This window comes from Rhipicephalus microplus, chromosome 4 (assembly GCF_043290135.1).
Source record: "Rhipicephalus microplus isolate Deutch F79 chromosome 4, USDA_Rmic, whole genome shotgun sequence".
In the NCBI taxonomy this organism is placed as follows: Eukaryota; Metazoa; Arthropoda; class Arachnida; order Ixodida; family Ixodidae; genus Rhipicephalus; species Rhipicephalus microplus.
In genome coordinates this window covers 25,162,806-25,179,728 of record NC_134703.1, presented here as the reverse complement: position 1 = coordinate 25,179,728, position 16,923 = coordinate 25,162,806, and the positions used below count along the sequence as shown (strand labels likewise).

General features: G+C 44.5%; 1 protein-coding gene across 2 annotated transcripts in view; it reads right to left on the bottom strand.

Annotated features, from left to right (window-relative positions):
• The window catches only part of LOC119171748 (dermonecrotic toxin StSicTox-betaIB1i), a 35,045-nt gene that overhangs the window by 8,022 nt on the left and 10,100 nt on the right, over window positions 1-16,923 (bottom strand). Inside the window, exons 1-2 of one of the 2 annotated variants that reach the window (XM_075892361.1) lie at window positions 2,708-2,793; window positions 635-709 (exon numbers count right to left, since the gene is read on the bottom strand). In XM_075892361.1, coding sequence (XP_075748476.1) covers window positions 635-694 — 60 coding nt within the window. In that variant the 5' untranslated portion in view covers window positions 695-709; window positions 2,708-2,793. Of the gene's footprint in view, window positions 1-634; window positions 710-2,707; window positions 2,794-16,923 lie in introns of those variants that run through there. The other variant, XM_037422577.2, reaches the window with a different exon arrangement.

The window sequence follows — 16,923 nt, the reverse complement described above, 5'->3', positions numbered from 1 at the left end:
TAAAGCTTCAGAAAAATCGTAAATGGTTCGCGAGAGCTGTAATTGGTTTCGTGTCGTTGCTTTTCGAGTAATATTATGCTTTGTTTGTAGCAGTGAGATTCGTAACACTGCTTATAACACAGACACTAAAGTGAAACATCAAGAACTGAGCCCTGCGCATATTCAGATCCGTTCCACAAAGCGTGCACTGAAGTGTATCATTATTCAGACTAGTTCAGATCATTGCATATTTTTTATGCAGTTGCAAGCAGCAGTCTCCAAACTTCCGTATTCAAATGCTTCCGCGCCCAGTTATCTCGCTATTTTAACAAAACATGCTGTTCGGCTAGTTAATGCAGACTGTGTAAACGATAACAACGCTACTCGAGGCGAAGAAACAAGAGATACAGGATAAGGATCTTCCCTTGTTTTATCCACCTTGTATTGCGTCCTTACGTCTTGCACAGTGTCTATTTGCTCGTAATTTTTTTCGATTGCTTTAATATCCTGAACAGAGGCACCGCATCAACGTAGGTGTGTACATCAACAGAGCTTGGTTAGCGGGCGTGTGCATTTAGATTATCGACATTCCTCATCGTTGAAAAATCATAATCTGTTCTAATTTACGCCCGCAATTTCTCATGAAAAAGCTTACCTTTGCAACGAAGCACAGCAACGCAGCTGCGACGATCCGGCTCCTGCTGGCCGGGGCCATAGCTATTCGAAGGCCCTGCGAACAAAGCGATCGTTGATGGAGATCAGTTGCCTATCGGTTAACGCGGAAGCATGCTACAGAACAATTTCATTCCGGACACTCACTTCTCGTAATTGCTACGTCAAATACCTTGCACTAAACTTTGTTTCTGGGAACCGACAGTGAAAACCAAAATTTCGAATGAGTACTTGTCGAGCGGGCGGCTCATCGGGCTTCCGTAGTTTTTCTGCTCGTATTCGAGGCTGACGGCTGCATTGCGCTAGGTCCGAGTTTTCATAGGCCGGGTCACTATATGTTAGCATATAGTCGCTTGGCCCCTCAGTAACTAGTGTCTTGTATCACGCCAACAGCTTGCACCAACAGGAATTCAATGTCAGTCGCATTCTGAAAATGTAGTCAACAGATGGCACAGGTAATCCCCTCGAATCACCACTTTGTCAAGCTTGTTGGCTCTAGGACGTGTCAGTGCTCAGCCTTGAGCTTAAAACAACTTTTATTATTGACAGCGCCATTATAAGGCCTGCTAAACAGTAAAACTAACATTGGTTGGGTTCCTGCTTCAGCGTCTCTCATATATTCGTACACAAAAAACTGTGGTAGCTCAAGGGTTCAACATCACATGCACCGCACAGCTCGACATGCCTTGTCTCCTCATTAGTATCTTGAGTTCTCAGTTTCAGCTAATTTCAGTGGGTAAAATGGGAGCAATTGAAGAAGCGTGTGCATATATAGGCCTGCGTATAGTTTCTATATAGTCCCCTTTTGTTCCGGTACCTGCGTCTGTGTCGGTGATCCTGGGACATTAATGGAGAGCATCGAAATGTCCTCGGGTTAATGTAGGGTGTCATAAATGCTCTACAGCTGGAAAAAAATATTATATGCAGTAAGTAACGAGAAACACAGAACGCGCGATTTATAGGGCCCCTTGCGAGACCTGGCTGTATCAGTAACGTGGCGTTCTCGGTTCTTCCTGGGATATGCTGAGTACGTTAGGGTGACGCAGACGAAATAGATGATACGAGAAACAAGCATCGCTTAACTGTTTGAAGAAAAAAATGTTTGATGGGTAACTAAAAAGTACAGCTTCATCTCAGATACGTAGGTTCATTGAACAAAAAATAAAATACTTCAAACAGCGCAAGTGGCCGTCACACGTATTTAAAAAAAAAAGACAATATGGATTTATCTCTACGCGGTTTCACTCTGCAACAGAATACTTCAGTCGGAACGAGTAAAATAACAACTCACACCGATACGTTATCTGTACAGCACAGTAAAAGGTACTTTTCGCATATGAAGATAATGCTGATACAAATACTAACATGACATTTTTTTTTTCTGATTGCGCATGCGCTCGTAAATATACGAGTGCGTTTTCTTTCTAGCTTTACGATTTGAAGGCGAGCATTTGGATAGCATGCAACACATAAATTTCTCTGTAATGCTATGATATCTATCTCGCGGGAAAAGGCGGCGTCTAACTGAAAAACTGTTGCGGTTTCGCGTGCCGGAACCACCACGCAATTATTGATTGATATGTAGAATTTAACTTCCCAAAACCACCGTATGAATATGAGAGACACCGTAGTGGAGGGCTACGGAAAATTCGACCACCTGGGTTTCTTCAACGTCCACCCAAATCTGAGCACACGGGCCTATACCATTTGCACCTCCAACCACGACACGATCATAAGGTGCACCGTAACAGAGAAACGGATTGATTTCGACCACCTGCTGTTCTTTAACGGGCTCACAGATCTAAGGACACGTGTGTTTGTTGCATTTATGACCCATCGAAGTCCGTCATCTGCAGCCGGGCTCGAACGTGCATCTTCAAAAGGTTACTTTCTAAGTTTTATTAGGTGTATGGCACAGCTTAGTACACAGCTGTTATCAGCTGTTATCTTTTGAAGAAAGTCAACCAATCAAAAGTACACAGCTGGTTGATCTATGCGCAGAGCTCAAAGGCTCAACCCGCTTTCGCAGAAGTTTTCTAGACTCGAGTGGACTCACGTTTCACAACCACCTGCAGGTGCAAGTGAAGCCAGCGTCTGCCAGTTGTTCGCGCTACATGCCAACGCAAACTGGTAAGCCCGTTTTTTGTAACACTACGGAGCAAACTTCCGGGACACCAAGAACGACGCCTCTAGCCCCAGAGCCGGCCTTGAAAATCAATTTAGACCACGAACCCAGACGCCTCTGCGCATCTATTAAGAGCCGGCGATTCATGGGTGCTTCTACGGAACGACCACTCATCGAACCCGCGGGCCGCTCCCCTGCGTCGTCGCCCGTGCTTCGCAGAAGAGCTAACGGCCCACCGTTCGTTCCGGCCTGTATAAAATGACGTGTCGTCCGTGGTGACTGGTGCATAGCCGCGTTACACTCCCGCGTACAGGCATTAGAGAAGAATAAGGCGCTGACCTTCTTTGTTCACACCGACGTCAAGCACAGAATGTGCGTTGCGGTGACGCAGAGTGGAAGACCCGGGAGATAAAGCTGGATTGGAATGCACGTGTTACTATAAAAGCAACAAGTGAACTGCTTGTTCTTTTTTTTTTATTTAATGTTGATGCAAAGCCGCTAGGCTTAGTTGATATTGTTACGTGGATTGCTGTGACGATGAAAGTGCAGATTCAAATGGCATATATATCTTTAACCACGTGGTGATACTGAATAAGACGACACGCTTGTTTGTGTATATACTATAGGGAGACTTTCTTTCGTTCCACTGCAACGTATATACGTCTACTAAATATCGTCTGTTTTTTATAACGAAGCTGTATTTAGTTAAGCGAAACTGAAATTTGTCCGTAATGTTTGCGCGACATCGCCGAGCATATATATGCTATATGAATTGGGAAAGAGCCCCCTCTCACTGCTGCTCTACTAATTATGAAGAAGTCATGTGCAGGCAAAAACGCATGCACTGAAATTAGGCCGATGTCATGCTGGTCCTCTTCGGGCTTTCTTCGCAATTGCGAAGAAAGCTACATTGCGAAGAGACGCTACACCACATCCTGCGCGACTGTCCGTAGTATGACATTCAGAGACAGTCACTGGCTTCCGTTTTTGCGCTTATCGACGACAGCCAAATGTCTGTGGACACTATTCTTTCAAGTGCCCGAGAGAAGACATTGCAACAGAAGGCGACAAAACCTCTGTTGAAATTCCCACGCGACACGGACTTGACAAGTGGCTGTAACTGCAATCTCACACACCGCGAAAGAAAAGACTGCACTATGACTGAGTGTGCGTGCGTGTGCTGCCAAATGTTCTGTGTTTATCTCTCTTCCCTCTCTGCTCTCTATATTTCATCTCTCCCATCCCCCTGCCGTGCGCAGGGTAGCAAACCGGCCGTCTATAAGCTGGTTAACTTCCCTGCCGTTCTTTTCCTCCTATTTTCCTTCCTTGGGCTTTCTTCTTGTCGTTTTAAGGCACGTTTTTTACTGATATAAAATCCTACTACTCCACGCTGGCTCACTAAATATGAAAAAAGGAGCACAAGGGCGGCGAACACCAATCGAGATTTCTGGATCGGCATGACCAATACGTGAGAATGACTCCAATGAGACGTCATGGTTATATTTTAAATTCCTCATGACAATACTTTTAGATGCGGAGCATCTTATACTCGCGCCTTGTAGTGCGCCGTCCGCACCGCTTCTCGAACATTCGACAGCTGACGCGCGCGCATGCGCCGTCGCGCCGTCGCCCACTCTTCCACCATCTGTGCATCCCTTCCTCCTCTACACACCGCGCGCGCTTCACTCCTCCACTATCTGTGCACCCTTCCTCCTCTACACACCGCGTTCGACATCTACAATTCTCCTGATTCTCCAGTGGACGCGCATGTGGCGTCGCGCTTCGAGAACATTCAACAGCTGACAGTGCATGCGCCGTCGTGCTGTATATATACTCAAGGTCGGCGCTCGCTCGCTCAGTTGCCGCTCGTCGGTTGGTTTGTACGGCGCGTCGACGTCCAAGGTCGCGGTGAAATGAATTCCAACGAATCCACAAACACAATGATGGACGTCCCTTCGACCAGCGCCGCCCTTTCGCATACGTGTGTACGTGTTCACTCATTTAACACCCCCTCCTACAACCACGTTAACCAATTTAGCCATCAACCCATGTAAGTCGCAATTTAACACCCCATTTCACAACCACGTTAACCAATTTAGCCATCGACCCAAGTAAGTCGCACTTTAACACCCCGTTAACCAATTATATGGTCCGCATCCTCCTCAGTGTTCCCCCGAGGGAAGCTGCGGGCAATTTTTTTATCAGACGTTATCATTATGGACGCTGTTATGCATTCAATATATCTTGGTAAATCGCTGGAAGGTAGTCTGGTGAGTGGTAGTGTAGGAATACCGATAAGTGCGCGCACTACCTCCCCCCCCCCCCCCCAAACACACTCGCAAACATCTTATTTCGTTGCTCTATATCGTCTTGATCTGTACAGGTATTTGTTATAAACCTATGGATGGGTCAAAGAATAAGAAGCTGCTTTAAACAAAAAAAAAAACGAAAAAACAAACAAACTAACGTTCAGCTCAGTGTTTGGAACAGCAGGCGAGGAGGAACAACCGAAAAAAAAATTGGTTCCATTATGTTGATTCTCGCAATTTTTATCACCACTCCTCCCCCATCTACCTCGTATGAAAGAAGGAAAAAAAAGTAGATGCTGTATTCGGTCGAGCGCATTTTGTATAGGCTTGATTCCGCTCTTCAACGCTGATTTGTAGGAATGCCGCTTTCAGTGTAGGGGCACTTACTTTATGAGATGCTGCGACCACCCTTCAATGAACTGGCCCTCGCATTTTTTCATAGATGCTGACAAGTCTTGCATGCGCATATGTTCCGTTGATTGGAACGCACCGCAAGAGTGACGTTCTGTTGCGCTTTGCACTATTTTAATCTTTTTCGTGTTCTTCTGGTAATAGAGGGTTTTTGGGCTTATATTCACTGATATTGGAGTAAAACAAAACAAAGTAAACACGATCTTCACCATCTCAAGATCTCGTGCAATAATATGGTAAGTGCGCAGAAGAATCGATTTTGCATATATTTTATGTATATGTGTGGGTCTACATGATTCATCTACTCCGTTGTAGCTGCGCACACGCACCTCTTGACGAGCCACGTGGCTCTAAGCATCGCGTGTGCTCAACAAATGTCAAACAACGAAAGCTGAACTGTTTTTAGCCTGTGTCAGCAACATTTCACAAAATCGTGATTTCTCATTTCATATGACGCTGAAACATGTGCTTCATGTAAATATCAATCACCCTCTCCTGATGCAACAAACACACATAAACAAACAAACAATAAAGCACAGCAAGCAGACAACTAGTACCGAAAGCACATCATGAGACATACAGTATACTGGCCGTATTGATGATAGGATGACCAAGTGTGCACTAACACGTCCCGGTAGTTATGACGCTATGTCGATGAGCACAAAGGCATGAATTTGATTCCTAGCCGTTGCGTACGACAATATAATAAGGGCACAGTGCAACGACAATTGTCTTCGAAGCCTTCGGTGCCGGCGAAAGTAAATGAAAACAAACGATTAATGTTAGTACAAAACCCTTTTTAACAGAATTTGATACGTGGCGTATGTGTTGATTGATATGTGGGGTTTAACGTCCCAAAGCCACCATATGATTATGAGAGACGCCGTAGTGGAGGGCTCCGGAAATTTCGACCACCTGGGGTTCTTTAACGTGCACCCAAATCTGAGCACACGGGCCTACATTTCCGCCTCCATCGGAAATGCAGCCGCCGCTGCTGGCATTCGATCCCGCGACATGCGGGTCAGCAGCCGAGTACCTTAGCCACTATACCACCATGGCAGGACGTAGCGTATATGTTCCTCTGAGGCCTTGAAGCTTACTAGTCACTCTATGGGCGGCTATATGAGACTTTGATAAACTTTCTTTAAGTGCACAGGGATGAATGCCCTTCAAAAATTGAGTGAAGTGAGCAGAATGTTTTGTCATATAAAAAAAAATACGACGGTCTTACGCCATCGCATGTATACGCGCAGCTTTATTAAAATATTGAACAAGCGTGGGCGAGTTCAGTATCTTTGAAAGTCCAAACTATGCCGATAAATGCTGCCGGAAAGCCCCGCCACGGTGGTCTAGTGGCTAAGGTATTCGGCTACTGACCCGCAGGTCGCGGGTTTGAATCCCGGCTGCGGCGGCTGCATTTCCGATGGAGGCGGAAATGTTGTAGGCCCGTGTGCTCAGATTTGGGTGCACGTTAAAGAACCCCAGGTAGTCGAAATCTCCGGAGCCCTCCACTACGGCGTCTCTCATAATCATATGGTGGTTTTGGGACGTTAAACCCCACATCATCAATCAAATGCTGCCGGAAAAGGCTGCCTGTCACCGGATTTAGAAGCGGCGGCGGCAAGAACACTTGCGCCATTGCGCACCTCATTCGGCCCGGAGCACTACTAGTCAGCAATAGTTACACTGCGACGCACCACAGACGTAATCCGAGAGCACTGCGCGTGTGCGGAAGCGGAATGACAGTGCTGTTGCGAAAGAAGGGCCGTGGTTATTCCTAGTTACGATAAAATCAGTGGTGCCAAACGACGTCGCTTTGGAAGCATAGAAGATAAGCCCGGTTTGGCATGCTTTCTGGGCACGCGCTTAACCTCACTTACTTCGCAACCCTGCTCCATCGCATGGCTGACGCACAGCAAGGTATCCACTCGCACACGCGAGTGTAGATTGGAGTGGCTGCGTACACCTTAAGATGATTCGATTGTACACAATATCCGTGGTATTTTTTTATTCTTCCTTCTTCCGGAAGCTTTGAAGAGACGCGCTCAAGCTTACGCCTTAGAGTAAGTCGCCGCCAGGGGTGCAGCCATGTATGGATGGATGCAAACCTTTACTGCTAGTTCTGGTGTAAGCCGCTTTCACGCAGCGAGGCGCTTTCACGTTGTTGGACAGCAAGATTTTACAGCGAAAGCTGTTATGAGATCAAAACGCGGGTCACGCGCAGTTGTCCGCCGCCGCCGGTGTCCGTAACCACATGGCGCGAAAATTATAAAAAAAACTAGCCCCAAAAACACAGTGGGGCTCAAAACCCGGGTCTGCTGGGCGCCAGCGCAGTATTCTACCACTGAGGTATACGCTGGTGCTTGTGACTTGTTGGCAAACTTGCCTTAGGCAGGCTTGATGTCGGCAAAGCAATCACGTTATTATGACTTATAAAGCGTTTTAAAACAGCGAAAGAACAACCAGTCGTCGCACAATACGAATAGCGTAACGAGTGGACCGTCCAATGTTTTAACCCTTTACAAACGCTTGTTCTCGTTCCCCTATTAACTGTGGCGCATACCCACTCCAGCCATAATTGCTCATCGTCGTCAGCCAGTGCATGAGCAATTGGCATGGAATTCTTCGGAAGTTTTTAGCGGATACCACGCTTCTCGGAAGAATAACAAAAAATAGCAAAGCGAAGGCCGGCCAACTACCCAAATGTTTATTAATAATGCCCTAGTGGGTATCAAGCAAGTGTGCTTGCAGTATTTACCCACTGAGTGTTTTGAATATGCTCTGAAAGGCCGCTCTTTTAGCTCAGTTCGCTGTGACTGCGCTGCGCCTTCCGTGCAGGCCTGGCGTTTTTTTTTTTTTTCTGCAGTTGGAGGGGGAAGCTCGTGTGTGCGTTTGCATACATACACGTGTAATAGAAAATTTTCGGGAGAGGGGGGTTGAACTTCTCATACCATTGATCGGCGGAATAAGAATGCTTCATGAATTCTTTAATAGCCACTCCGCCATTCCACGCGCAATGGCCTGTCACCGGCGGAGCGACGCATCGGAGCGCAGCGCGCATTGAATTCGCCGAACCGCGAATGTCACCGTGTCCGGCGTCGTCTTCCGGTCAGACGAAGGGGCCACGTGGACGCTTCGTTGCGCATACGCCAATGGACTCCCAGCTTCGCTCCATCTTTCTCGTCTTCTTGCTCTCCCTATACGAACAACACTGGCGTGTGCGACCCAGACCCGAATCTCCTATCGTTCCGCCGGCGCTTTCCTTCCTCTTCCCAGCCGTATTTTTTTATTTCCGCTGACGAAACCTCACCCTCCGGTGGTTCTCCTCTTTTCGGGTGCCTCACTGATGGCCCGCAGCGATTCCGGAGAGCGCCCTCGAAGTGGGCTTTATTGTGTGTTTTGCCCCGTTACCTGGCGCCGACTGCTAAGGCCGTTTAATGATGTGCCCGGTGCGGCAGTCTTCCGCAACCGGTCTGGGCAGCCCCTTGCTGGCTTTGTGGGAGCGCGCCACGATAGCTGGCGCTTCGTACGATTCCCTGAAATCAATTTCGCGGACGGAGCAGTGCACGTGATTCGGCGCGCTTTGCAGGCAATCGGCAACAACGAGCTGAACTAGCCGGCGCTCGAAAGAGATGCCGAAACTATAAATAGCCTTGAGATAAAACACCACTTGGGACAGATGAACTACATCCTCAATAAAGTGCATCAGTATCGTTGCTCCTTATTCTGTCGCAGTATATAGGTCAATCTGCTACGTGCATTGATGCAGTATTAAGGATATGTTTACCATACCCATACTGTTTGCCATGACAGAGCTTTACTTTTCAGTAAAGATGGGAGGGTAGGTATTTTGCATGATGACGTTGCGGCCCTTTTCAGTGTCAACCAAAGACAGCAGGATATAATGTGCGAGCGCTCTTTTTTGTCTTTTAGTTGTCTCAATTTCACACCTAAAAACAGCACCTTAATTGCTTCCGCTATTAAATCTATTTGGTCTGTCTACAAAGGTGAAAGTACGAGCCATCACGTAGAAAGCTGACAGGCAGTCAGACGCCATTTCTTGAACGTTATGCTGTGGTGCCAGTGTGCTAAAGCTGTCTGGCAACGCCACATCATGAAGCTGCGCCCCCCCCCCCCCCTTCTACACTCAGTGAAAGTTTTTTCGCGGCGATAAGTAATGTAAGCGCCGCTGACGCCAAACAGAGATAAGTGGTGAATGTGAAACCCGAGAGAAGCACGAGGCGAGTTGCATATCATGCACGATGGACTCGACAGAGCTCGTGCGGTCGCAAAAAAAAAAAACAAAAAGGAAAAACGTCTTGGCGCGTTCTGTACATGGACGGATAAAGAGCTACGCCGTTTCCTGGTGGTCGCGAAGCCACTGAGTCTTCAAGACGGACGGACATGAATCGACGAATGACCTTGCCACGTGCTGTGTGAACGTGATTGAATAAAAAGGCAAGATTACAAAAAATAACGAAAATGCACCTATTTTTAAGAAAAGCGCTGAATTCACCGCCACTTTGTGACGTAACATGGTGGTGGTGACCCTACTCGAGAAATTTATGCGGACATAAAGAGACAGGCAGCGAATTTCGGAAGCGTACTACGGGAATCAATTTTATGCGAAGCATACGGATCGAACGTTTGTGTGACGTAATTTTTCACTGAGTCAAACGTTACGATGTGGCGCTATAGATATGTACAAATGCACGCAGAGGCATACGTTAAACTGCCACATATCTTTTATATAACCGGTTGTGTACAGTCTCGTAAGGATGGCAACAGCAACATAGATGTTAGCGACGGGAGAAGCAGTAAAATGATATGGAGCGCTGGTGCTTGCGAGAATAGTAGCCCTGGACACTGCTATATAAATCAACTTCAATGGATGGCACCTAACTACAATTCACATTAACACGACGTGGCGGCTGTATATCAGGGGTACATATGTAACGTTTATACAATTTGATAACCAGCGCCACAACCAGGTTATCGTTTCATGAACATAAAAAGTAGGTCCAAGACCTGATGCGGCTCTGTGGTAAAATACTTGATTGCCACGCGGAAGGCGGGGATTAGATTTCTGGTGGCGCCCTGAGATTTATTATTTAGATCAGTCGGGTCAACGCTGCCGATGTCAGTTTTTTTTTAAAACTCCCACATTGAAATTACCCATTTTTGTTCTCGCCGTTCCTGGGTAGGTATAAACTGTCAATCACCTGTGGCACGTATACCCGCATACCTGTGGCACATACCCGTCCCCGGTATGTGCCACAGGTACCCGCCCACGGGTATGTTCCACACGTCTGGCGGATAGGGTTTGACGACGTACACGACGAGATTGTGACATTATTTATTTGATGACCAGCGAGTCATATTCCTTGAACCTTATTACGCCATGCTATCGGGGTGATCATGATAGATATAGATAGATAGATAGATAGATAGATAGATAGATAGATAGATAGATAGATAGATAGATAGATAGATAGATAGATAGATAGATAGATAGATAGATAGATAGATAGATAGATAGATAGATAGATAGATAGATAGATAGATAGATAGATAGATAGATAGATAGATAGATAGATACTCAAGGTGCTAGCAGTAGGCAAAAAAATGCTTTGAGTTTGCTTGAAAGGAAAAAAAAATCCAGAAAGAACATGCCCAAATTTATTTATGGCAGTATAGGTCGTAACATTTTAACACGTGTATTAACAAAAAGCCATTTTCATATTTTTTTAGGCGTGTGCGTGTGCACAAGTATATAGATACAAACACACGCATAAAACATGTGGGAGGCTGAAACCTCCCCAGCAGCCCCCTTCGCTGAAAGAAGAGAATTTTGCCTACGCTGCTGATGGCTGCAGATTTTTGCCACCATCTTTTTCTGCAATTACTTGACCTATAAGCGAGTTGATAACACATCGCGTAAGAACTGACGGCGCAAAGTTGGGGATGAAGCAACTGCAGCAACACGGGCGCTCACATTTCATTTGGCGCCCATCATGTTTCAAGTGCTTCGTCTCCGTCCTACGATAGCTAATTCTCACTCTACGTGCTTTTCCACGCCTTTTTTTTTTTTGAGTGTGTGTTTTGTGAAGCGAAGAACGTCATTCCTCGCTTGTCCGTGAGCGCACTTAACTTGGCTACGATTGAAACAGTGGCCATATAACGGCAGTGTCCTTATATTCTACTGTCGCCTGTATAGTAGGGCTGTGAGATATAAACAGCCCCGCTATTGTGTCTTCTTATCGTGAAGATTGCGGTGTGTAGCGATTGTGCGCATTCTTTTTTTTTGTTGGCCCTTGATGAGGGTGTCTTCAGCACTAATCACAGCTATGCGTAAGGCTGTCACCTCGATGGGCGTATAGTTATTACTAAGAGCGTCATCCGCTAGCTGTTCTTGTCATTTCTCTTTTGAACTTTATCTCGACTTTCCACGTATGCTGAACCAACGGGCCTATAAATGAAAATGGCAATGAAGACTCATGTGGCATCTTTGAAAGTTGTACGAATAACGAAAAAAAGAAAGAAAGCAATACATGCGATATCTGCGTGTTAATAGCTTGCATATGGTCAACGCTTCGTGTCTTTTTCCTAAAATTATTCGCCTTTCACTGAATATGAAAAACGGTGTTATTTGTGTGGTCACTGTGGTAGCGTGCAAACTATCTGTCGTGCTTTTTGCTTCTGTCTTTGCTACAGCGCGCACAGGTGATCGTGGTGGCCCATCTTGGTGGCAGCCCACTTTCGGAGCAGGCAACCTGAATTGAAGACGTAAGCATTCGTCGCACCAGAAGGCGGTCAATACACAAGGGATTTTTTTTTTCGTGGGATTGACCTTGTTTATTCGTACCTTACAGCTCGCTATTTCTTTCCCCTTTCGATTGGTGTAAGATAGCAAATCAGAAGCTTCTGTTCCAGTCAAGTTTCCCATTTTTTAATTAGTTTATCTCTCACGTTTTAATTAAAGAAATAGTTATTGATGAAATACCATGCGTAATCAAATTTACGGCATTGGTGCTACGTGACCTCGTAATCTATAGAGTATTGTAAGGATGGTGTACATGTTAAATATAGTACAATGAATTATATATACATAAAATGTAAAGTGGTGCACTGGTATCGTTGCAAGCACATCAGCAGTAATGTGTCTAAGAGAAATATAACAGTGATAAAAAATTATAAAATGGTAGTAAAATAATTGATACTTCGTAGAACGACCCTTTTCAACATGTCTAGAATGAAATTATATGAACAGTTCAATTTCAGCACTCCGATCTCTATATAACGTTCTAATAAACGTCAAAACATTTGAAACAAACACGACGAAACTTACTTCTGCGTGTAATTCTTGTTTTGAGACCCTTAGAAAATTTAGAAAAGCGAGACCTAAACTTGCAATACATATTGACTGGGTATACACTTGTGTTCAAGTAAAACAATTTACGCGTCTGCGAAGGAAGCATTTGAACGAATGAGCAGCCTTGTCCTCACACTCACTCGGCCGACATTTACTTGATAATTATATACGCGTACAACATCTACGAAGATAAGAAGTAGCAAAACAAGTAGCTGTATCCGAATCCAAGCAGAAGGACATGGATTGTGTTTATCTGCTCATGAGCCGCGCAGGGTGGGGTGGGCGTGAGGTATTATTTTTTGTTGTTGTTGTTGTTTTCGGCCTTATGGAAAATCACAATGGGAATAAAAAAAAGCGCAAATTTTCACTTTTTCTCTTCATTACCTTTTTCTTCCGCTGATATTAGCACTAAAATGAGGAACAGTCAATTGAAGGTGATTGTTTATTGCCTTAAAAAAGCAATGATTATTATTATTATTATTATTATTATTATTATTATTATTATTATTATTATTATTATTATTATCACTATTATTATTATTATTATTATTATTATTATTATTATTATTATTATTATTATTATTATTATTATTATTATTATTATTATTATTATTATTATTATTATTATTATTACTATTATTATTATTATTATTATTATTATTATTATTATTATTATTATTATTATTATTATTATTATTATTATTTGATTTGCATACACAAAGACACAGAGGAAAGAGGGAGAGAGCAAGCTGGCAACTGCCACCTGCATGGAGGGGTACAACACCTGCTCACTCTTTCGGGAGGAGGGAAGAAACAGAGGAAACAAAGATTAGAGGGAAGAAAGAGGAAGGAAGATGAGGAAGAGAGAGAAAAAACTGACAAAGACTTCGACAAGTACGAGTAAATAAACAAATAAAAAATAATAAATAAGAAAGAAAAGAAGAAAAAAAAAGGGAAAGAGACCGTCTATAAACGGGTGGGGAGGTCCGTTTGGTTCATGGATTTCGTAAAACCCATGTATTACTCTGGTGCTAACAGCTCTAATAATATCTGCGAGTTTACTTCCCAAAGCCGAGATATGATTACGAGAGATGTATGATCGGAGGGCTCCGGAAATTTCGACCACGTGGTGTTGTTTGACCCGCACTGACATCACAGAGTACACGGGGCTCTACCATCTCTCCTTCACCAAAACGCGACTGTCGCGGCCGGAATCGAACCCACGACCTTCGAATCGGCATCCGAGAACCGTACACATTGTTCTACCGAGGCGGACCAGTGCGCACACTGCTCTGTTTTTCGTTGTAGAGATGCAACTCTGTAAAGAACGACCTTCAGTCGTGTTTCTATGCATATGAACGCCACACCACGAAGCGGTGATGGCAAATGTTACCTTGTTCTCCCTAAGTATACTTAAGCAAGAGAAACGCGTGGCGTATCTCCTATACTCTTGCGTGCAATAAAAACATTTTATCTCGAACAGATGTCGTCCGCGTTCAAATGCGTGCCCCAATAAGTATATGCAGAACGCACGCTGTTTTCCATTTGAAAGTGGCGCTCAATATTGGAAAATAAAATATTGAAGATACTCTATTACGCGCGTTCATCCCGTTGTGTGCGGCGGCTACAGCGGTAAGGCGTGATCTCTCGAAGGTGTGCCTTAAGTACCTCAAGTTTCGTTATTCGATCGAATCGCCAAGTTCATTTCGAGCTACCCGATCACTTCGGTAAGTTCATGTCTCCAGCTCACGTCATCTGTCCTTAGCCCGCATAAAACTTAGTTTGCCGGCGAGCGAGTGATTATCTAGCTCCCCGCACTGATTCATTATTCGGAAACGATGGCACTATTTACGGCTGTTTGAATACCGTTCCACCAGGCAGGTTCAGGGACTGTGTACGACTTAAAGTTGGAAATCTTACCGTGAGCTTCAGAACGCTGACAGTGCTTGAGAAGGTTAAAGGTGTTAAACTCTGCTTCAGTCATTGCAGAAATGCATATAAACTGTCAAGATGTCTTAAGTCTTAACTATACGCGATGTGTGGAGAAAATTTTCATATTCTGTGGCTAGTAGGTTGCTATAACAACCTACTAGCCACAGAATATGAATTTTTTTTAGTCTAGTCTCTCCATATATGGAGAGACTAGACTAAAAAAATTCTACTGCTCCGCTTTGCAGTATTTCCTTGTAAGAAAATCGAATAATAAATGAATGCCGACGTCGAAGATCGTATGCATAAACTGCTGCCTCACGTGGCTCGTAGACTGAATGTTTTCGCATCCCTCTTTATTGAAGTTACTGGTGTGAAGCTTTAGCTGTACAATGAATACAACGTTGTCGGCTTTGCGCCTAGACTATACAGCTTCCAGAAACGTAAGAGCAGCTGTTTAGCTTGAAAACACTCGAGTGCCGTCAAGCGTGTCAGAGACGCCCACGTTCATCACGTGGATTGAATGTATGGCACGTCAGATTCTAGGTCTTTGAAGTATGGGAATCACTTTTGCTGCGCTTAGAGTGCTACTATTGTTACAGTAACTGGCATTCTATTTTCCGTTAATTCATGGATGTAGCAAGATATGTAAAAAAAATAATTTGACATGTAAGCGAGAGGTTAACAAACTGCTATTCACCAGCCCGAAATTTCAATCTTCTCGAAGGCGCCAAGTAGCAGGACAAGTATTGTATCAACAAAATGACCTCTAATTATGGATGCCGCGCGCTCCGCTCCGCAAGAGTTGAACAGGGAAAGACGGAGAAATTGTAGTGAATTTCCGTGAGGAAAACCTGTCGCGTGTGCGCAGTAATTTGTCAATCAGATCAATGCGGACGTTTATTTTAGGTGGAGACTCCTTGAGTCTCAAATGGCGTCTCTCATAATCAAATGGTGGTTTTGGGACGTTAAACCCCACAAATAAATCATCAAATCAATTGAGTCTCAAATGCTCGGGCTTATTTGACGTTAGCGTATATGGCGTCATTGCACCACCGTACAGTTTGAGTGAAAGGCAAGAATCTGCCTCCAGTTTGCATAAGTATTGAAATTAACGTTACATATTCTAAGGAAGGCTCGTTTCGAAGAAATTGCGGTGTCAAATTGCGGGCGGCGGCGTCATTGTGAGCGAGAAATTTGCGTTTTCCTTGACAAAAAAAAACAGAAAAATGCAACTCAATAAACAGTAAAAATGCTTCAGCTCGAGTAAGAAACGAACGCAGGCTGTCTGCATTGCAAGCAGACTGCCAGAAAAACACTGCGTTGCTCAAAGCTGCGTCGGAGGAAAAAAAAACACTGTGAATTTCGCGTAGTGGGAGGAGTTTTCTTAACGCATGTAATATTGCGTGGTAAACGCACACAACAAAACCAGGCGTCAGAACATATCAAAACACATTAAGTGCAACGAGTGGGTATTTTGAAGACCCACCTGTTACCAATCACTTGAAAATAATTAGTCATTATCAGCAGCTTGCATCAACAAAGTGTACAATTCAGCAGGTGCGCTTGGCACCCTATATGGCACCCTCTTACAGTTTGATTCTATCTCATTCAATGCTTTGCCCCTTCCATGAAATACTTTTTTTATTCATTTTTAACTCGGGAGACAACGTTTTTACCGAAACTTGTCACCCATAAAATACTCGCTTACTTCCCTATGACATGCTTCGCATTTTAGATGTACTTTCTGCCCTCCACATGTGACCACGTTGCTATTCTCAACAGGTGCGAAGTGTTCAGTACTGGTTTTGTTCTAAAGTGGCACTTAATGAACCTTCGTGGTGGAAAGACAAGACGTGTTGTGAGATTCGCCTAAAGTAAATGCCACTGTGGTGTAGTTCTTGCTCAAGCAAAGTGTGCTGGCTGGAGCTCTTTAAGAAAAACTGCGTTCTTATATCACGTGACCTCCAACTCGGAAGCAAGACAGCGGTGCTATCTGATGAGACAGGTACTATATATTTGGCGTATTCGCTGATAATACGCGTCCTATGAAGACGAAGAAGACAAAAAAAAAAGAGAGAGAGAGAGAATATGACGTCATTTGCGTGAAGACTGTGTACGTATAC